The sequence below is a fragment of the Megalopta genalis genome, chromosome 6 (genome assembly GCF_051020955.1).
Source record: "Megalopta genalis isolate 19385.01 chromosome 6, iyMegGena1_principal, whole genome shotgun sequence".
NCBI lineage: Eukaryota > Metazoa > Arthropoda > Insecta > Hymenoptera > Halictidae > Megalopta > Megalopta genalis.
The window spans coordinates 12,263,072-12,286,900 of NC_135018.1; the positions used below are offsets into that span (position 1 = coordinate 12,263,072).

Here is a 23,829-nt window from a genome sequence, read left to right on the forward strand (position 1 = left end):
AGCTGCTTCGTCACGTTCCCTGCCATTGTCATTGGCGACAAAACTTTTTTCGACCAAATAGATACTAAAAAAGTGAACGTACCGCTCAATCGCTATGCGTCGCTGGAACAAACGCAAATAGCTGTTGAGAGTATAATATCAAGCGGATTTTAAGTTAACACTCGAACGGCGGACTCGGGTTTCATTCGGACATAGACTGGAAAAATTGATATTTGAATGTCTGATTTCAATGTTCATATGTTTCGTTAAAGCCTATAGAAAAACCAACTTATCTAGAAGGAATACCATAAAAAAATATGTTTGAAAAAAAATTGATAAATAGAAAGATAAATGTTTTTAAGTGCTCCCAGTTATTTTTTTATCAGAAAGATATCCGCCGTTCAAGGGTTAACCGGAGTTCAAACTGTCTTGAATTAACGCCGCGTGAACTTCGCGAGATAACGTTGTCGCGTGCATTTCGCATTATTTAACAGGGAATGTGATTTACCCGCGGCTGTTGCGTAGCGGACGCGTCTTCGCGCTCTGAAGCGGACGCGAATTCTAACTCGCAAGTTCAGCCCGGTTGTTCATCCTTTGTTCATTCGTTTCCAGGTAAATGCATAGGAGCGTGAGGTGTCGCGGTTCGCGGGTGTAAATTGGTGCGGTGGTGTTAGTGCAAAGGGCCAACGGGAGGCCGCCACGGTGGGTTTTCGAGATGAGCTATGAATTTGGGCTGCCTCGTAGCCACTGTCTTCGTGCTCCAGCTCCTTCGGCTGCCGATCGATGTCGCAGCGTTGCCCTCAGTTGTCAAGATTGGTGAGTCAATTGAATATCCTTCGCACGTTCAAATCCATCCTACTACAGAACTAACTCTGCGTGTTTGCGAACCCGTACAATCCAAAAATGATGAAACTTTGCACAGGAGTAGACTAATATGCAACCATATTTATCGTTAACACTGATACACGGCTTAAAGACGTAAAAACAGCCCTTGGAAATTCAATACCTTACAAAATAATCAAATAATATTTACAAAATATTTATTGACCGTTGTCTAGACACAATAAAACAATGCTATTTTATTACCACTTTAAACCGCGTAGCAGCATCAAAAAGTGAAGATACATTCGGTATAACTTATTCTACTCGTGTGCAAAGTTTTATAATCTTTTAATTTTACAGGTTCATAATCGTTGTAAGTTCCGTGAACTTATATAGCTATGCCGCTTGATCTTGCTATTACTTCAGATTTTGTTGAGGTTACACTGTTTTCATGTAAAATGGTCGACAAATTTTAATTTCTGTAACATGCTTATCTTCTCTAATTTAACGAACGTTTCTATTTCAATGTGTTCGTATGTAAGTGATGAATATGGACGTTCATAAAATTTTAATTAAAAGGAAGTATTGTTAAACATTGCATGATTGTTTTCCTTATCAGCGTATGACTTATTTTAAACATCTAGCCATAGACGATCCAGAATTTGTTTCCCAGATCGCAGGTTTTCCGTATTTCACTTGTCTAACCATGCATGCTCCCCATTTCGCTGACTTGAGCATACGTAGTAGTTCAGTCTCCTCATTCTACTAATCAGAGTGTAGGTTAAACCCATTCTATTTGTCTGACTATACAGAATTCCTATTCTACAGATCTCAGTATACGTTGCCCCAACGTCACTTGTCTGACGATACAAGACGCCTATTTCACTAATCTGAGCACAGATCGTCTCTATTCTACTTGTCTGACTACACGCAATCGCTATGTCACTGATTTTCAGCGTAACTTGCTCCCTATTTCACTTGTTTGACTTCGCATTTTTCTAATGTATTTGATCTGCTAATTCTGTAAAACTTGTGTGTATGTGACCTATGCATCAAGAAAAAGATTCAATGTTTTTGATACTCTGTTTTTTGTTATTTAACGATAATTACTAAGTACATTATATTTTCCCACCTCGTGCCAGGGATAGCATACGAGTTTGTTTTGTAAAAGAGTAATAGAAGCTTCTTCAATATTTTAGACAAAACGTGTAGAATCTAACCGCTGTATATAAGATATCTTTTATTATTACAGTTATCTGACTTTCAATGTATGCGCGTTTCTCATTTGAATAAAACAATAAATTGACAATGAAGCAACGGATCAACGCTTCATAAAAATGGTCCATAAATGTACGGCATCTTTTAGGATATTCCTTAAAGAAACGTTTAAACGAATGCAAGTCAAATTTATCATTCCGAAAGACAAATTTTAATAGTTGTGTGCGATAATGTATATTATGAGGATTGAATATTCATCTACACTTCATTCAATGTTAAAATATTTGACTGCATCCCGAATAAAACTGTACACACATTGAATAATGCAGAGATAATAAATAAACTGTACCACAAGCTTTCCAAACGGGAGAAGGTTACATAAGATAAGAAGCATGAAATTTAAGTGACGAATCACGTTCACTCAAGCGGATGCCTCTCCTCGGAACACCAGAGATACCGCGAAGTCCAAAACTTTCAGAGTTCTCCGTAAATTGAACTTTTCCCAAATTCTACTCGACAACAGAGCACCACCGTCGCCGTCGTTCACAGCGTGTGCGAACAACTCCCCGATTGTTAAGATGCCCAGGAAACCGTGAAAAATAAAGCTCAGTGTTTAGTATTCCGGCAATCACAAAGTTAAAGCATAATTCGATGAATTGAACTTCTTAATTCAATCCCTGGAAGTTACGAGCGAGACAGCTTCCTCGCTCCTTTGAGTAATTGTTGAGTAATTGGTTCGTGACCGTGTTTTCCGCGGCGCAGCTTCAGCATCGACAGCGCCATTAAAATTGAATATTGGCGACGAATTTTCCCCGCATCCTCCTGTCGCTTGAACAATGGTAGGGGACATCATCTGCGAGCAACCATGAATTATTGAGCATAACACACAGGGCTGAAGATAGGTTCGCGTTCCTGGCGACACAGCAACCGATGCATCGAGCAGCTGCATCGTCTCCCTCCTATAAAATTCGATGTACTCCAATATTTTCCGCGCAACTAGTCCGGTGACCCGTTTACTTGGCCAGCTTACGTCGGCGGAAGTTTCTCCAAAAATTTCGTGTTCGTGTCGAGTTCCGTCGGAATCCGGCGCGGCCAACTTTCGAACGTCGAAAGACGTCGAGCACCTTGCATGTTCCATTTGCGTTCAAAATATTATCGACGAGAGAGGAAACGCTGGATCCAAGCAGATAATATTTTTCTGACAAGTTTCCACGCTATGTCACAACCGAGCATCGTTGCGCGCTGTTATTTGCCCGCTTAGAAAAACTCGCAGCTAGCACCGCGATCATTGCGATGTTTTGGCGACTCCAAGAATGCGCGGCAATAGATCGCCTCGTGGAACAGGTTGTCGATGCGTCGTTCCGTTTCCTCACTGCAACGTAAGCGCCGTTTTCACAGTCGTTTCTTTCGACGAGCATGTTGTCTTTCCCCGGTTGGCCTGTTGCGATGCCAAATTGGCCGCGCAATTTGCGTGACTACGCCGCCACCGTTTCAGCGACAGTGTACAACCTTTGAGATGGTCGCCTTTTACCGCAACAGTGTTGAAGTCGCCGAGTAAACCGGAAACTCGGTTAATGGACCATTTCGGAGACAGTCGATAACGAACATTGGTCCCCGCATAGCGCTCGAACACGCTCGCTACCCTGATTCCATTAGGGAAAATATGTACGTAGATTGGAAAAAGGTCGATAACTTCCTTTAGGTTACACTTACAGGATTTGCTTTAGGCTCCGATTGAGCTGAGTAAACGAAATATCCATTGTTTCGAGCGTGGCGTTATTTCGCACGATTTTTTGAATCCGTCTCGAAGGACCAATGTGTCGCTCGTATTTTGAAATGACCATCAACTATCGCCTGCAGGAGCCGAGAGAGTGGCCGTGAACAGTGGCTGACATGAGCCTGTTTGGAAGTTCCATGGCGAAGCGTGTCTGTCGTGCTTCTTGTGCGTTTCGTATCGTATCGTATCATATCTGCATCTATTCTGTACCTGCCCAAGATCTTCTAGCCCATCTTCCACATCGACTACCAATCCCTACCCCTTGAAGTTTTCAGTGCGATGAGAACTCCCACCAGCCAATACGGATATTGGTCAAAACGCCGCCCATCAGGTTGTTGTAAAAAATGGAAAGTTTGGGGCCTCGGGTTTTTTCCAATTCCGTTGGTCTGCCTGGAGTCCATGTGTACACCACATGTTCCAAGGGGTGATCAGGAGAAACTCCAGCGGTCCGACCTAGAGTCTTTCCTGTCGATGGTGAAGATGAGCTTAATTACCGAGACGGACTCTTGAGCTTCAAAAATACCTACAGAGTCCCGTCCGTCCATAAAAGTAACCCTAGGTTTCTAAGCATTTAGAATTCTAAACATCCATTTAACAAAAAGTAATGCAATTTTCGACCGCGCATGCATCATTGTAGTTCGCAAAAATGTATCATTCTATTGGGTTCCTTGATCCATTCATCTTCCTTGCTCGACACTTTTCTGGTTATGAAAACAAAAACTTTGCGTCATGTTGAAACTGAAAGTCTTAAATGAAGTTCTAGTATCTGTTCTATCGATTTGACGAGAATAATAATTGTCACTGGTATGAAGAATTTAGGTAAAATCTGGATGACAAGCTTTATATGAAAATTTATCCTTCCATTGACACCGTTTGATCAGCTAATTCACAAATCCTGAAAATTTCATCGTAATTGATATACTATAATTGCGTGTCCCGTTAATGTCCCTCATTTTACTTTCCAACATAAAAACCCAACCCATTCAGAATCGACGCGAGTTGGAGAAAAAAAATAACACTGCCCGACACGATTTTTGGGTTCCTATAGCCACTATGAAATTCTTGTAGAGCTTCACTCCCTGAACAAGAATCCGAAAACCGAATTGCTCCATCACCCTCAGTTTTTTAAATAAACGAACTTTTGTAAAAAACCAAAATTTTCGACAAAAATGAGGTAACTGCATGAAAAGTACAAACGTTAGAAAGTTCTAATTGATGTTAAAAGATAGAGGAGAGTTTTCCGAATATAGTGGCATGCAATTGATTAATTGTTTTTGGTCCTAAATAGCAATAAATTAATGTCAAAGTTTAAAAATGTGTCGACGTGAGCAGTTTCTGCGCAATATTTTTGTATTTTTACGAAAAGTTTTTTGTTCAGCACGAAAACTCTACCCAGGATCGGATTCTGTAGACATTTCTGAAGATGAAACGGCCCGGTAAAAGTGTCGGAACGATATACATTTCGAGTAGATCGAGAAAATGTTCGACGGCAACGTGTACACGACGTTTTGCCGCCATGAGCTTCGCTGCTCGCTTCTCTCTGGAGGGTGATGGCGCAATTTGGTTTTCGGATTCTTGTTCAGGGAGTGAAGCTCTACAAGAATTTCATAGTGGCTATAGGAACCCAGAAAAAAAGTTTGATTTTGTCGGACAGTGTAATCGGTAATACCTCAAGCTGCCAATACATTCTACTTGATAAACATGTATGTTCTTCAAAGTTTACGTCGACTGCAACCATTTCCGATTAATACCATCTCGACCGACCGAGTTCAGACTAGGTCTGAACCTAGTTTCACCAAGTCCTTGCCTGACGACGAATTGTCGATGCGACATTGGACATTGTGGTTCACACGAATATTCTCATACTCCGACATTACTTCTCTCGTCTCTAACCACAATATCTCCGAAACGTCGCAAAACTTTTCCACACCTCCCAAAAATGTATCGGCACGATTCGCTTGCTCGTAAAGTCTAAAGGAACAAGCAGCTTTCTAGTGCATCGATGGAAACTCGTTTTTTCTGTCTGAAAGTGTAAAACCCAGGTGAGGGCACTTCGAGGGACCACGTCCTCATCGGTTGTCGAGAATCCTCCACCCACGCCCTCTCTGCCCTCTCGCGGCGTCTATCCCCTTAGCTCGGCTAGTCTCACGAGGAAAGAGGGCGAATAAATGGACTAAGTTCGGCAACAAAGGGGAGCCGCGGCGAGTTCCCACTTGCTTCAACGCTTGTTCCAAAATCTTGCGCGCTCCTCGTCTTTTATTGGCCCTGCTCTTCTGCGCTACGCGTCGAGCACGAACTTTTCTGCCTTTGAACGACCGTTACCACGAGTTAAGCAGCTTCCGTAGAGATATCAGAAAGTATGACGCTGCGTAAAGATGTAATCGGTGCAGCGTCGTATGACTTTTTATTTTTTAAATCGGCGAGATATTGACGGTAATTTATCGGCTGAGAGTTCTTTTTCATAGATTTTTTAAGCTGCTTACGATTAACGTTGATCTTCTTTTTAGGTGTAATATAAGTAGCTGATGATTTGAGTTTGCTAGTAGAAAATTAGATCTAGTCATTTCTTCGGAATTCAAGTTCCAGCGTACCAGATTTTAGCAGAAATGTAAGCAAGACCTCTCCTGGACGTTAATGTAGAGTATTAGAAATTATTCTATTTATTACTAAACAGTGACGCACACAAAATGCAGCAGAAAAAGACAATAAAGCCGCATACAATAATCGTGATCGCGTTTATAGCTGTGTTTGTAACCGTAGTCGTAATCGTGGCCCTAATCGTAGGCGTAAGTGTAGTTGTGTCGACGTTCGTCGCGTTTTGTTACATGCCCTGCAAACGCGTCCTTTTTATCGGAGCGTTAGCCGAACGTTACGAATCTTCTTTCGAATCTTGTTCGAATTTGTCAAGGTCAAAAAATAATATCGGAATGCCGCCTTAACGGAAAACCCAGCAAAATCTGCTCCGTGCTTAACGTATTAATAAGAAAAATTAAACAAAATAAATGTTTACGACGTGAAAAATTCTTCTCGCATATAATTATCGACTTTATGATCTTCTTGGATAGTAAAATATTTTTGTCTACCGAATTCGGTCATTTCGATCACTGAGTGTCGTCACGATCCAAGCGACGCTCACGCACGCACGCACGCACACATTTGTCGCATGGGGTTAACGCACGGCAGTCCGTTGTTATGATCAGCTGTTATGATTTCGGAGGTCATTCCGAAATCCTAACGCGCTCACGGATTCACCGGTCGTTAACCTTCGGCTCCTACATTAATGCTGATAGAATTGATGATAATAATATGATAATTCCTTAGTGGTACATTTATTGCAGTTTGTTGTCAAGAAATGAGCCATTTATGTAAAAAGGAAATCTTAGTACAGGTTTCACTGAAGTAAGAAAGTATTGATATTTTATGTTAGGCGGTTTCCTGATTGATTACGTTAATTTATTTATCCATATAATTGGTATGAAATAAAAATAGAGACGATATAAAGTGCCTGCTCTTCAGGGTTTCAGTCAGCTATTTTTTGGTGTTTTTATTATTTCCTTCATTAACAAAATCAATCTTCTATTAATTTTTTCGATTTTTGTAAGTTACAATTGCACGATGATATCCAGCGATATTTTCGGTATTATGAGATAAGAATTTTCAAAAAATTTACATTGTTGAAATGCCCTTCTCGAGCATCTTCGTTCTGCGTTCCCTTCTAGCGAGTCATCCATTAACAATGCAGGAATCGCGAAAGAGCTATTTTACATAAAACTTCATCATTTTTAGAAACCTTGCTGGAGAGTAAGGAGCTTTCCGACATGAATATTTCAGCAACTTTAGTACCTTACAACACTAAAAACGGAGTTGGTCCGCCATTCTGACCCAATATCCTGTCAGCCGTGAAAGATTAATTGATTCCAAAATTGTCAGAGCGGTGCACGTAGTTTTCTCTTCTGTAAAACATTGCGCTCAATTACCATTCGGTCGTGCCCCTCCGCGGCATTATATCCTGCCCTCGAAACATCAATTTTAATGATATACAAAGCGGATCGCGTATAAATAAAAGCACCAAAAAATATATATTTTCAAACAACATATCAGCAAGCAATCGACAATATTTTTCTTTGAATAAGTTTGGCATGGATTGACATTCAAAGATAAAATTCTATGCAAATAGTCATTGTTTTGATTAAAGTTTTGGTAAAAGTTTTGATAAAAGCTTTGATTATGTTTTCTGGAATGTATCATACAGCGTACAAATATTATTTAATTCCAGAAATAATGTTAGGACGACTCGAATATTTCGAATACTCTATTTACGATGCACAGCTTTCAAATCGATTAGAGACTTAAAAGCATCGGTAAATAATATATTTCGTTCATTTGGCCGGATACTGGTGGATTTGCAAACGTTTACAATATTCGGCAGTTTAATCCTCACATGCCGTTGCCTGCACGATGTGCTTCGTAAAACTATTTCTTTTACATTTTACAGATGTTGTGTAATTGCATTCTCTCTTGGATTTTGAAATAAACTGAAAAATATCGACAAAATCAGTATAGTTTAGTAGGTATCGTTTTCATGGTAATTGTTGTGTAAATATGTATTGGCAGTTGTAATATTTTATCAACTTGTTCAGGAAAATCTGTAGAATATTAACTTTTCAAATAGATTCATATGCTAGCTATTATGGTTAAACCACAAAACGTTCACAAAGTTGCATACTGTCATTTTTAACCGAAATCAGCAAACGATTCCGAATTCGCCAACAGATAAAACAACGGAACAGGAAGTAATATATCTACCGTCTGCGGATTATGGCATAGAATTCAAAGAGAAGATCCAAATAAAATCCGATGTTCCAGGCATCGTGGCGCCGTAACAACCCTCTTCTCAGGCCTTCGTCTCTGGTTCTGTCCTTCTTCGATTCCTTGCTTGTTCTTTGTCAGTTTCCCGACATACAGTTTTCCCGCTAGCCCGTCGAATTACCGTAGACAAAGTCTCTTGTTAGGTATAGACAACGCAATCCCCTCGAATAAGCACAAATACACTGTCGCGGGGCCTGAAGTCAGTTCGTAACAATTCTAACTGTCTTTCCCTACGAAGTATCACGTTTCAGTTTCACAAAATTTTCTAATCAACAATTTTTTCATTGAAAAAGATTACAAAGAACGGCTTGGAGCTTCTTCGTGTTCGAACATTACTGGAAACGAATGATAAAAAATAAGTGGTAGTGTATTACTAAAATGAGAATACTCTGAATTATCAATAAATCAGATAAATTGTACATAATAAAATGTTTTCATGAAACGTTGTTATAATAAGATTCTGTGAATTATTTTATTGCTTCTATCTATGGGCCATTTATTTTTAATGGCTATTTTAAATGTAAATTAGTCGATAAGTCTTCTACAAATTTAAGTATACAGAAGAAAGTTACAGTGAAAATTTTATTGAAAGGAATCCTGTATAATGCAAATGAGGTTCAACTGCAAAACTGTTCGAAGTAACTCTCTATTTCAGCTTGAAAATTATATTTCTTCTCAGCTTAAACTTTGTGTAGCTTTTAATAGCCTTTTGATGAGCCAGATGTGAATCTATAAGTTAACGCAGCAGCAAACACAGACGAAAACGAACAAAAGAGTTGAATTTAAATTTTGGAAACAATACCATTTCAAACCGTACACAATGAACCATTGCCCAAGCAGAAAATTCTTAAAGAACGTTAGATCCAGGAGTCCGAATATTACGTTACTTGCGAAACCATTAACATCATATATTCCACGAACTCGAGCGAGAATTCCCGAAGTATGTCCAAGAAACATCAATAATTTTTTTAAAATTATTCAAGCTTATTCATCTCCGGAACATTCACTACGGTATTGCCCCGAGAAACGTATCAGCAGGATTCCATGAATGGACAAGATACGATGACACTGACGACGATTTTTTTCTCAAAACGTTGTCCGATTACGGAAAACCGGCGAGAATGGCGAAACTATTCCAACGTCCTGGTGCGATAAAGTGGTCGATAGTGCTTTCGGACCGAAGCAGAGGTACGCTTTTAATAATTCGTCGACAGTTCGACGAACATCTCCCGCGCGTATGCACTGCCGGAAATTCTTATCTCCGCCTGGAACTCCTGATCCCATTCGTCGACATCCTCTATCTTCTCTGGCGATGTTCGTAAACTTCAGCTTCGAAACGGTCGACCGATGCAACTACGAGTGGTTGCGAACTTCCCGGTCGTTCTTAAGTACTCTCGCTGCTTCGGCTTCCCTCTCCGAGGTGATATTATTTTCATCTTCGGAAATAATGACCGATATTTACTCGCAGTTTTCTCCCAGGCTGCCCTTCGACTTCGCCACAGCTTACGGGGACGCTCGATTAATTTTGGCTTTCGGTCCTCACTAAGAACCACCGACATCGAACCAATGAAGAAGTTCCAGAGTTGGTTCTCGAGCAAATTAACTTCACCCTTTGTCGATCCGAAGATCATGAATATCATTTTAGTCACGATAAACGGCATTTACCTTTCTACGGGCATGGCCATTCATAAATAACGCCAAATGACCTGCGGGCCTGATAACTATCGATTTCCCACGGCTGGTTGTTCGGTTGTTGGCTCCTTTTCTCGCGTTCGGCGAACTGGAACCACCCGCCGATGGATTTGCAAATATTACAGCGTCCCGTGCAAATACTTGTTCAAGCTTCTGCTTGAACTTCCTTCCGTTTGAATTTTGCTGAGAACGAGGCCGGCCCGTCTATCCGATGATTAGTTTCGCACGCGATCATCAGGCGCGCAGATTAAATTTGTACAATTCCTGCTTTCTAGCTAATTTCGGCGGATCAATATCATCCAGGAACTAATTACCGGTTGCTTTCCTTTACAGTGCACAAAGCGTTAGCGATACCTAAATTTGTGCGTTTTCGGAAATGGTAAATGTTAGATGAAAAGGTGATTATACGGTTTCAGCTCTCGGACGACGAACCTTTTTCATAACTGTACTATTATTCAGCAATTTTTTTGCAGACTTTCTGTCGTTCCTGATGTAATAGCGATTTTTAGTATTTAATTGTCGAAGATTAAGTAATTAAGTGAACGATTTAATTATTGTGGGTCAACAGTGCAACAGCAGTGCGAGGGTTAATTAAATAGTTTTATTTGATCACTGAAATGAAAAATCGAGTGAGAGTCGAAAAAATATTAGGAAATATTCAATTCTTTTATATTTGAGTTTGAATCATCTTGCCTGACCTTGATTGTTACATTGTATGACATGTTTGAATTTGACTTGATAAAAAAGCATATAGCTTTTACAAAACTGAAGGTCGCTTTCTTTGCTTAGTAAATTTTCACAATATACAAAGTTTCTTCATATAGTTATTATTAACTTTTTTCTTATACTTTTACCTTTAATTACTTTTACCTGACATTTACCACTCATGAAAAACGCTTGTTCAATATATCTCAAACGCCCTGTATATGTACAGGACCGGTATACATCAATATATATGCTCACGCTTGGACATTTATGTCAGTGATTTATTTAAAATCAAGCATAATACAGTAGATGTGATTCTATGTTCGCTTTAAATCGCCAGTTTGTCGATTTCGAGTTTGTGCATAAACTGTGATTTCATTCATAAAAATCAAAGCTACTATTACCGAGAAACATATTAAGTTTCTGATTATAATACATCGGTATTTAAGACATTTACTTCATTATCCAAAAAATTATATACTAATTGAACATGAGAAATAAAATTATGTATTTCATGGGCTGCAAAATTTAAAATCAATATATTATACTTTCTTCTCGACTTCGCTCCGAGAGATGTAATTCGGTTAAGCAGGTAGAACCACTTTGACTAATTATACACGTGTTAAGCTTATTATAGTTCCAAGTGAAAAAACTTCAACACATATTGCGCGAAGAGTCAGACCGAAGACGACAAGAAATAGAATAAGAACGAAAGAATGTCTCTCTATGGTTTCAATTAGTTCTAAATACATTTGCATTCTTATTTAAAAGAGATCTGGCTAGTTCCAGCAGTAACGGGAACAAGTTTAAACATCGATCCATCTTAAGCTCCCAATCAGTCTAACACCATCCAGCTCTTGAGAGAGCTTCACTTCATGGTGAAAGTGAATACTAACGTTACTGTTTTCTTACTAGATTGATGTTGTAAATCTCACTGCAATGATATGGTACTTCTTCATTCTTGTAATTAAATGCATCAGTTTTATGCAGAAATTCAATTTTATATTTTACATTTTTCGCGTTGAAAATTAAAGCGCAATTACAGAACTCTGTAAAACACATAATAATGTACGCAGTTATTTATAATTAGAATATTATTCGAATAATAAACCTTTCACGCGCATGCCATAGTTTCAACTTTTTAAATAATAATCATTTCAGTAAATTTTATCCATTCCAGCCTTTTGTACCGATTTCAGTTTGTGTGTTTATATGATCCTTTAAGCTTTTGCTAAGTAATTAAATAGGGAAAAAAAGTACAATATTATAATACTGCTATTTGATATCATTCTCGTCGAAATCTGTCGCGTGTATTTTTTTCCCATATGTACTTATTTCAGTAGCTAGTTCTATATTTTGTAAATTTTGCAAAATGATTTTGATATATAGAAGAGTTTTGTTGGAATGAATTGAATACAACATAACGATACGATCCTTACAGTATAGAAAAAGACAATACAAAAAGTCACTATTGAACGTCAATACAAAAAACAACGGACGTTTGTACATAATGATATTGTCAACTAACAATGGAGAAGACTATTCAGAACTAGAACACGGATTGTATGCATCTATAATAAAAGTGTATTTGACAGCTTTGTTAATGTGATTGCTCGAACATACTGTTGATGGTCCAACAAGACTTAGAGATGTGTGAGTGCTGGATTTATTCGAGTCGAGTATTGATTGATCTCTCGAGCAGAGTCGATCGTTCTAATTCTCCGATTTCCTCGAAATCGACGAACTGTTCGAAAAATAATGCAAGTTACAGTAGAACTCCATTTATAACATATGAACTCGGCGAGAAACTATCAGTTCAAATAAGCGAGTAGATTCATACATATTAGAGTCCACTGATTACTCCCACTGTTTGTAACTTTTCATTCACAAATAACTGTAGTCCGCGTTCAGATGAATGGAATTAACCAAACAGGTAATTCATTTCTTAGATGGTAACAATATTTAAATTCACGGTGTTCACACATTGCGACAACTCGGCAGTAGTTCAGATAATAGAAGTTCTGCAGAAATTCACTATATCGGGCATTGCCCAAAAGTTCGTTCCAATAAATAGAGTTCAGATAAGTGGGGTCCTACTGTACTTGAAAAGTCTGAATGGCTCGAGTATTAGCGCTTTATTTAATAGAACATATTAATTGAATTAGAGTGTTATACAGTACTTGATAGCCCTACACAGAATACATATTGATATACTATATTCGAGTAATTCGACCAACTCGAATATTTATGAGTAACTTGAAAATTAGGAATCTATAAAATTTTCGAGCTATAAATTCATCGTTCACTCGAAATCTTGCGGTTGTCAAAGTACTCGAGCCGTTTGGATTTTTCAAGTGCGTTGATGACAGTTCGTCGATTTCGAATAACTCGTAAAATTCGCACAGTTCTAACAATAATACCAAATGAAGACCTCTCGCACGCGTTGTGTCTCGAATGGAAAACGGAAACATCTCTCTCGGGATCTGTCGTATCGAAAGATTCCTTTCGGTGGAAGGCCAACGGTTTCGGGCGTAGGTTGAGCTGTCAACTTTCGAATTTCTTTTTTTCATGGCCCTGGTGAGCGACACACAGTATTTTTTGTCCCTCGGGTGAACGACACGCACACACTGCCGGTCACTCGGTCGATTGCGTCCGTTCCTGTGGTCGGTCGCAGGAATCGTCGAGGGGGCGACGAAGGAAGAATCATGGGGAAAGCCGGCAAGGAAAGAATACGGAGCGGTCCCAGAGCAGAAAACGACGGGTTAAACCGAGTGGAAGGACGGTTTTACATGTAAGTGGGTTACCGGCTCGTCCCGTGCTTGCGGAAGAATTTTGAAATTGTTCGAGTCGCCTGTATCCTGCATAAAAGGGGACCGGCCTCGCTACTATCCCGAAACCGTCCTGAGCCACCGACCAGGATTTTGTGAATTTAAGAGAACAGAAGAAATCTTCTTTCGCTGGGAAATACGCGAGCTGTTGCTGTTGTTTGTCATGCGGTTCGGAATTTTGACGTTCTCAAAGCTATTAACTTTCACTGTCCAGTTTTAAAAAATCAAAGCTTCAAGGATTAAGAAATGTAATCTGCACGTTTTATAAGCGAGAGCCGTATTGTTTAATTTGTGATATTTATGAAGAATATGATCTACCTTGATCTTCAAATAATTTATAATGTGGATATAAGGTTCGTATTCACAGAATACGAATATGATAAAAAGTCATGTAAATGGTATGGAAAACTTTCTCATTCTAGTCGGGATTGAAAGGATCAATCAAGAAATATGTCTATTTTTTTGTTAGTTTGTAGCAGCATGAGCATCGTAAGTTATTAGTAGCTGTTCTCTATCCATGGGTTCTATACATATACCGATGCACTAAGGTATAATCATTTTATATAAGATGCCTGAAACGTCGAGTGGAGGTAGGTCACGTACATTATAGTTCTGAACTATGAATACGAAGCGGCGCAGGGACACGGTATACCTGTATAATACAATAGGATAGTGTGGGGATCAGGTCCCTCTAAAAACAAGAGCGCGAATGGAAATTGAGAAAGCAGGGAAGGGTTCTGTAGCTATGTTAGGAAGTCGATCGGTTACGAAACGAGAGGTCTTGGGTGTTCGATTCCCATACCCGGTTCTCTCTTTTTTCCCTAGATCTTATCGTAGGAACATCCGTTATGCCCCCCTCTTCAATGTACGAGAGACTTTGTGCGTCACGTGAGCTATCCCCACTCTTTCGACATGAAATTTATCTTATTATTCTTGCTACCGCATCCCGGACCGCCCTTATTAAATTCGAAAGAACTTAGAGTATAAGAATTCTTTACGTAGAAGCTGATTTTCTGTTTTCCTTTTCGGACAAAGGAGCGACTAAGGGAATAAAGGAATTACATTTTCTGAGGGTAGGGGAAACTTTTTTGCTGCGGCACGTAGTATCGGATTACCTAAGATAACTGCGTGACCGACGAAAAGATTCGAGTAAGAATCGTTGACCCCCCTGTCACCATACGTCGGTTCGATGATGGATTAATGCCATTAGCTTCGCAAATCGTATCGAAGATGCCAGACAGCGATTGTAATGTGCTGTCAGGTTATAGCACCTCCCCATTCTTCCATGTTGATTCCTTCCCCTACTGTCTGGTAAAACGTCGTTATAAGTAGCAACCAAAGGTGAGTTAATATAATCGTTAAATTATATCTTAATGCATCAAATTGTTCTGTCTGACTCGTAATCGGTGTTTTTTAGCTTTTGTAGAACTTCCGATAAGGATAACTGTCAATCTCAGCTCTCCTTTTGACTGCTTTTGTTGATATTTATCCGACTAGCAAATAATCGTGATCAGACTCACGCTTGAGGAACGATCAAGAATTGTCCTTTGGAGATCAGTCGTCCATTCGCGAGACCTATAGATGACTTCGTGATTTTTATGATGCACATAATCGTCCAACGGAGCAAGCCATCCGTTGAACTGTAGATAGTGACCACACCAACACGTTATCGGAATGTACGTATTGAAGCAAATATTGCCACTGTAAACAAAAGTGTGCAAGAGGATCCTTTATCGATTCGTCGTCGGTTGCAGTAATTGACGACTTGGAAACCAACATTGTTCGTGTTATTCGTGACATATGGCCGACATTGCTCGAATAGTTGACCCAAGATGGGAATGACAGAATCCGCTTCATCAAGAACAGTCACGTTGGCCATATGTCCCAAGTCATTTTTTAATATTAACGTGACGAATTGGTCTTTCAAATAAAAAAAGATTTCTGATCAAAAGTTAACTGTTCATGTTATTTATTAAAATTTAAAGTTCTATCGTGTTTATAAAAAAAAAAGAAAACACCTTTTACAAGGAAATCTACAAAACTATGAATAACCCTAATTTAACGATTCACAAAATGCATCTATAGTGAACAAATTTCTACATGCGTATATAAATTTTTGTGTAGTGTAAATAAGCATACATATAAATTTTGTGACGTAATTCACAATTGTGATGTTTAATGTGGTTTATTGCTCATTCGTAATAGTCACGTCGATGATTTAATATAAAGGAACTAGTTAGCAGATGATGATGTATATTTGGCATTCGAATAGTAATACAAGTAATTTAATATGCAACAAAGTGTTTTGTATTGTACAAATTCTTTGTGTAATTGACAGTTTTAAAATTGCATGTGTTCTGATACCCTGATTGTGTAATGAGATACTTAAATATAGATAAGTTTTGTTTGTGTTTCTATTACTAGATGTATGTTGGTGATGATAGAGACAGAAAATGACAACTCGCACGAGAAAAGATTTGTTGTCCACAACCTTCTTTGCACACGTGATTCGCAGCTATCCATTTTTATACAAATAAATAGTTCACATTATCTGACTAATCGTAAAAATAATTCCTTTCCTAAATTATACTGTTGCTATGTGATTGAGTACTTTTGTTCAATGAATGACAGCATTCGTTTCTCTGCCAAATGCGTCGTAAAAACGCAAATGCCAACTAATGAAATTGACATTTAATTTTCTTTGAGAACAAAATGGTTTGCTCCAGCCAATCGATTTTTCTTCCGAATAAGAATGAACTTCAGTCATCATTCAATCACTTTCTTACGTTCGACATCGTAAGTTAGAATTCAGTGAACGATCATTCATTTGGAGGGCAAGTTGTTACAGCAACTAAAAGCTAAGTTTTCTACGTAACGAGAGCGGAATTCTAAGCAGAATATTCCGTCCAACGCTCGGAAATTAACGCAATTATCAGGACCTAACTCGGCTGCCACTCAGAGTATTCTCCGCTAGCCAAAGATGAAAACACAGAGAACCAAGAGAAATGACTTCCTGACGCGTGCATCGATCTCTCTTCCTCTCGGCGAGACTCGCCAGCCGCGAGCGTTCCCTTCGTGATTGCAATGTGAACACTGTCTGCCGACGTAAAAGTGTGATCAAAGTGTTTTCGTTTCTCCTTTTCAAATTTCTTCTCTACATTCCTTAAAAAATTAAATAATCTTTTAATACTTCGTATCTATTTATAGCAACTTCTAAATGTATTTATTAAATATATATATATATATATTTATTTATGTTATATATATTATAGTTATATTTATTTATAATATCTATATTTATAATTTGCCTCAATTTATTTCATAAACAAAACTGTAAGGAAACGTCTCTTCTGTATATCAGAGGTATCAGTATGGGATATTTGGTACATCTTGAGCACATACCTAATGGAATTAATCCAACTATTGGTTATTAAACGAACCATTGACTATTAAGCAAACGTTTCTAGAATTTCCCGTTTCGTGTTCAATATTGAGTAATGTGAAGGGCATCATACTCTGTATTATGCCAATTAATTGTTAATTAATTAGTATGCCAATTATGACCAATTAATTGCTGTACAAATCACCGAAAACATCGGAAACAGTATTAACAGACGCACATGACCAGTGAATGATGGATACTAAACTGAAATAAAAGTGTTGCTAAGCTTTTGTCACAGAAAAGTCAACGAACTTAGTATGCAAAAACTGTGGTAGAACGCAACTTACAAAATTCATCTTCCTCTTTCGAGGCGCTCTTTAAATGTTTGTTGCATTTTGCTAACGACAGTTGCCTCTTTCAAACGACTTCTTGTTTCCGTGGAAAACCGTCCTTCTGTGTACAGGTGAAACCAGTTTGAGAATTATAATGTTAGTAGGAGTACGCGGACAGAAATTTAAGTAGCAGCTTTTGAATCGTTGTGCTGTTCGAGTGACAATTTATGTATTTCCACTGAAACTCTACGTTCTTACCAAGTCGTGTTTTCCAATTTGTGGACGCGCGCGGGCAGACGCAGACGCCGTCACGACTAATTGCATCTCGTATTTCTACGTGCGGTTGTGTTTTTGAGACGCTATTCCATTTGCTCAATGAAGATAATTATAGTTTATGTTGCAAGGCCGGTTTCACACCACGTAAACAGAATCTCTCTATCCGCAGATGGTAATAGCTCCTGGGTTAATGAAACAGTTTGGTTCAAGGTTTCTTCTGTCTGAAATAAACGAAATTAGTATGGCAATGTTTTATCTCACGAGAATCATCGTGCGCACGCTTCCATTGGTGCATACAGGATGTCTTATTTACATTTAACCACGCAATCGATTTACTGATTATTCTTTGTTTTAAATAATGTTTCAAATGAACTCGGTTTTTTCGAGAGGGACGACTATGACAGGCATGCATTGCACGAACCAACGATCAGCGAGCTGGTTTCGAAATGGTTTCCAGAAAAGGTCGAATTTTGAGTTTTTCAGCCGTGTCTATGTACACGTGTCTCGTTTGTCGTGTTTTCGTATGAACCCTGTTTCTCGCGAACAAAATTTATGTTCATTATACATTATTCATATATGTCTATGTATACAGTAGAGACTCTTATCCAAGGGTTTACTTTTGCAATATCCTGATACCAAAATATTCTAATATTATCTAAAAATTTCATTCGAGTTCTCTCCTAGGCGATAATGTATCTAAATATATATATAAACGTTTGGATACCAGAATATTCTAAAAATAAATGTTCAGATAAGGGAGTCTGTACTGTTTGTATATTCAGTATCTATCACGAGCGTATCGCAATGTGCGTTTTTCCATGTGCAACTGGCCTTACCTTTTTTCCCTCTACCTGCTCTCCGCAATAATACCTTACGCGATATCGCCCGGGTACGCCGCGGCGGACAGCTAAATATGTTTGTCAAGGTTATCAACATCCCTAATTCACTTTGGCCTGACGTGTTATTCAACCTGAGTTCCTCTCGCTCTCTACCCTTTGAAACATCCACCGTCGCATTGTCGAATTCCTAATAGAATCCCTTTCACGAACATAACCGCAGGGCTAACGCGACACAGACACCGCTATCGCGTTTGCTCCGTTTAGTATACGTAGAATTAGAAGCAAGCGGGAGACAACGGGAAAGAAGTATTATGTGTTATACGTTCGAGACAATTACCGTGATGCTAGTGTTAATAATATTTTTTCATAAAGCTTCTTGAAAGTCAGTAGATTCTCCTTAGTATAAATAATAAAAAAATGTTTATTCAATAAAATATTTTGGTTTTTAGTTTTCAATTATAATTTTTAATTTTCGGTTAAATTTAAATTTATTCTTGGACTTTAATTTAAGACATAACATCAAGAAATGAATAACTGTTCACTACCCTAGTAATGACTCCATTACCCTACAACATTTGGAACATGGGACGTATTTTGAAATACCATTACAACTTACGACTCGACCTTGCAGCGCGTAGATTACAAATTAATTAAACAGAATAAACCTTTAATAAAAATACACGGTTCTAAATTAAAGATCAAATACTCCTGAATTTAATTTCATAAACTTTGTGTTCCATTAGCGTTGGTGTAGCGTGAAAATTCTTTACGACTGCAAATTCTTAAACTTCGGTTTCAACCATTTTTTTATAATTTTGTGTTGGGTATATTTACATAATAAACAGGTGTCTGATTATTTTTCATAAAAAAGTTTAGTCAAAGATGAGATAATTTGCGAATGGAAGAGATAAATCTCGGCCGAAAACGTAGATAGCAATAGAAAGAAGATTAAACCTTTCTTAACTCATCTGGATCTTTTAAAATACGCGTGGCGCGGCGTTATCCAATAATCCTGTCGTAAAGTTCCTCTACCACAGGCCGGATTCCTTTAATGCTCCCCATACTACCCAGTGCGAGAAATATTTGTCTATGAAATATGCTGGGCGTGTTTAATATTTAATGCAACCGACGCGACGGCAACGCGTGCAGAACGGTTTCACGGTTGTTGTTTTATGGTCTCTCTGTATCTTTATTTTCCGACCTTTTTTCCCCTGTTATCTGTTTCTGTCGACGTTGTAGCATACGTTCCTGGCGCGTAAAAGGGAACGATCATGGATTTGTATTAAATTGGCCTTTACCAAACTTCGTATCAAGAACGGGATATTGTCCATTGACAAATAGAAATCCGTTGAACATTTACGACTGAAATCAGTTCTCTTTTCCTATAAAATCTCCTCTTTGTACCACGGAAAAGTGATGCAATCTATAAAATATATGATACGACGAGCCGGCAGGAACAAAGTGGAACATTTATTCAAAGATTATTCATGTAAAGGTTTTTGTGGAATTCATTTGTGAGATGGTTCGTCGAAAATTATTTGAACGATATTTTACTTAATCTTGCACATTGCATCTTTCATAATAGATATTTGGATAATAGAACATTTACTTCGATACTGTGTTAGATTAAAGCTTTATCGATTTTCACACAATAAATATATTGCTTAAAATATTTTCATGTGCTTGGATAATTCTGAATTCATGTATCAGAGGTTCTGATAATCGAAATTCCACTTTAGCTAAATATCAGATCAGTTTATAATGTTCGTCTTACGAGCGTTTCGTTTCTGCTGTGCGAATGACAGTCTTTCCTCGCAGATACGCTGCGGCCCATCTATTCTTCTGTCTCTCGCATGCAGAATTCCAAAACAAAGTCGATTCATTCAAAAATCGTTCGCGCAGGCAATTCAACTACAGACCTTCGAACAATGTTCGACAGCCAAAATTTCACACGGTCGACACGTTTTCCCTTCGACGATCGTCCCAGAATGTCGAGTCGCGAACGCGGTCGTCGAAGGAGCCTTCTTGTACTATCCTGTATCTGAAATTATGTTCCATTTACAATGTTGATGTGTTTAACGTGTTCTTATCGGAATTTTCTAGCGAGACAGCGTATAAGGGCCTGTACCATCCAGGAAATAGTCGTCATTGTCCGAAGTCAATCCGCCGGGTCATTACCCAACTTCTCGAAGAGCGATGCGGCGAGGAAGAGCTCGCCGCCGCATTGCTTATCAGCGTGTTAACGATGATAATAACGGGAGTGGTTGTGTGCGCGACGTACCGTTGCATAGATCGATTTCTCCGCAACGCGACGCCGCGAATACCGACGCTCGACGGCTCGTTAATCCACCGATAGATAAGAGCATTATAGGGGATTCGTAGAGCATCACGCCGCGCCGGTCAGGATCCGCGAAATCTTTACACCGTCTGCGATATGGAGTTTGACGACATGCTCGATCCATTACATCCGCAACGATCAGTGAAAATTCCTGGTCTAAATAATCGTTCAGAGAATTTGCGCTTTTCAATTGATTTTTATAGAATTTTTAGATCACTTAACATTGTGAGTGCCATCATTTTTTTTTCTTTTGCCAAAATCGGAAATACATCGTTATTACGATCTATTCAGTTATCCAAACTTTGTTAGTATCTGTAAGTTAGATACTATTAGCTGCAATATACATCATCTACAACTATTATGCTGTTAACCCTTTGAGAACGCCTGTCAAGATAGTGATATCAGGAGTGAATATCTTATTTCGGAAATTATAAGCATGTAGTTCAGTTATGCACAAAATTATGACACTTCGATAATTACCTGAATAATGGTCTTATATAATATATTTACATTAAATGGCAGGTAAAGGAATATTATTTGTAACCAATACAACGACAAATGAAACGAATGTACAATATACACAAAAATAGCAGGATGTCAATTCCAATTGCTGTGTTATACAATTTTTAATCGTTCTGTCTTATTGAATGATGAACATAATACAAATTAAGAGAAGGTTTTCTCAATACAGATATCAGTTCACTACAGATATCGTTTGGTACGATATTCCCATCTGACGTCCCTTACAATTTTGTCCAAGTGAGATTCTGTTATTCCTGTTTCTAGTGAGAATTTCAAATATCATTCTTCTCATTTCTGAAGATGCTGGATAGAGTCTTATTTCATAGCAAAGCGATATATTAAGCCCTTATAGTTTTGTCTACCAATCTAAACGATGGCTCGTAAAGACATAATGACAATGTCACAATTTCGTAGCAATTAAAAACTTCCATTGACAGCATAGTATTATAGAATCGATAAAGGTTCTCGTATAAAAGGAGTATGCAGCATAGAAATTGAAAGAAGAAAAAGAAACGGTAACAAGTGAAGCGTTCGACTGAATAATTGATTGGACTTAATGGGCAAAGTTAATAATTGAGATGGTAGAATGATAGGGAAAAGTCAAGATTAATAAGCGCGGAACTTTCAAATATCCTGGTCTGTGTACTTAACGCTTGAACGAGAAAAAATTCGATTCTCCTCGTGAAATCAACACGACGATAAACTTTCCCACTCTTGAATAATCGATCGGTCTAGAGTCGAAGTTCTCATAGTCGAGTAAGACGGAAAACGAAAGAGCACTTGCGTAACAGAACGCTTGGGATCTCTTAGCCATCGCGCAGGGAAAAGCATTGTTCCCTGAAGTGCGGTTACGGCAACACGGGAACGTTATGCTTCGTCCTGTGTTCAGCTTCCGTTCGTTCGTTTCCGTGTCGCTCATCCTCCTCTGCCATCATGAGGGAACCGAGCCGACGAAAAACACTGCGGAACAACGCGAGAACGGACGACACTGGCTGAAGAGTCAGTGAACACCGGAGAAGCTCCGTTTCAACCCCTTCGTCCGGCACGACAAAAGGGATGATGGAGTGTCGGCGGGGACGTAATGAGAGCCATACACGAGAGCTTTAATGCGATTACCCTCGAGGGCTTCAGCCAACTATCCCTGAACTCCTCGGATTTCTATCTATTGCTCTGTTCCAGCTAAATATCCCCTATGATTGGCCTGTGAAAAGTTGACGACCTACGTTTCCGATACCGCATTTGACTCTCTTTAAGGTGTTATACCTGCCTGCGAGTTCAATTTCATAGAACATTTCGACTCCTTTATGAGATGTACATTCTGCGAAAATAGTAACCGGAATTTATAAATAAATCACAAACTACTTAGTTTTTCATCGAAATTTGTTTTGTTACCTTGAAAATAAGCCCTATTCGAGACAATACACATATGCCGACGTTTCACCTAGTCTTCAAAACATTTATCAAACGCTGAAGAAGGTACAACCTTCAACTTCTTCTGCGAATTGGGTGGAGTTTTGGGGCAAAAATTCGCGTACCGAGAACAACCTCTGTCATGGAGTATCGTCGTGGTACAAAATCAAAGACTTGTCTTTGGACAAGTTTGCTTCATCACGCTCCAATAATGTTACTTATTGATCGTTTGTCGAAGAAACGGTAATCGAAAAAAAACAATGAGGTTGGTCTTGACTTTTTAGCGACTTTGTCGCAGGTTGTCGGTTTCTTATTTGTTAACTTATTGTTAACTTATTTGCTTGCTTCGTTCGTATACCCCTGCATAAAGAAAGATGAAAATGGTGCAAATAGATAAAAAATGATTCGTGACATGAAACTCAGTTTATTTGTTCTTTTCATAAAATTTGAACAGAATCCACCTAAAATAAAATGTAATTTGACAAAATGTAATAAATGGTACATAATATAAGAACTTCGAACCATATTAGAGACAATAATTTGATAACGCGAAATTGTCGATTTATATACTGTTTAGTAAAAGAAAGATATGAACCAACAATATACCTGGCATGATAAAAACTCGAATACGTTTCAATTGACCTTGACATAACCTTGACATAATCTCGCAGCCCGTGTTCATTTCCTATATTCATTTTGCAAAACATATAATATTTGCGTAACGTATTATATTGGAAACTCCGAATAACAACATCTTGAAAACATCCGAGAATTTTTTAGTGATTGAATCGACCATGGATTTGACGATCGAAACTTTCCCGTTTGAAACGACCCCCTAAA

At 38.5% G+C, this 23,829-nt stretch overlaps 1 protein-coding gene across 9 annotated transcripts in view; it reads left to right on the top strand.

Annotated features, from left to right (window-relative positions):
* The window catches only part of LOC117225760 (glutamate receptor ionotropic, kainate 2), a 221,495-nt gene that overhangs the window by 14,962 nt on the left and 182,704 nt on the right, over positions 1-23,829 (top strand). For all 9 annotated transcript variants that reach the window (XM_033479510.2, XM_033479517.2, XM_033479526.2 and 6 more), the window contains exon 2: positions 592-795. In XM_033479510.2, coding sequence (XP_033335401.1) covers positions 702-795 — 94 coding nt within the window. In that variant the 5' untranslated portion in view covers positions 592-701. The remainder of the gene's footprint in view (positions 1-591; positions 796-23,829) is intronic.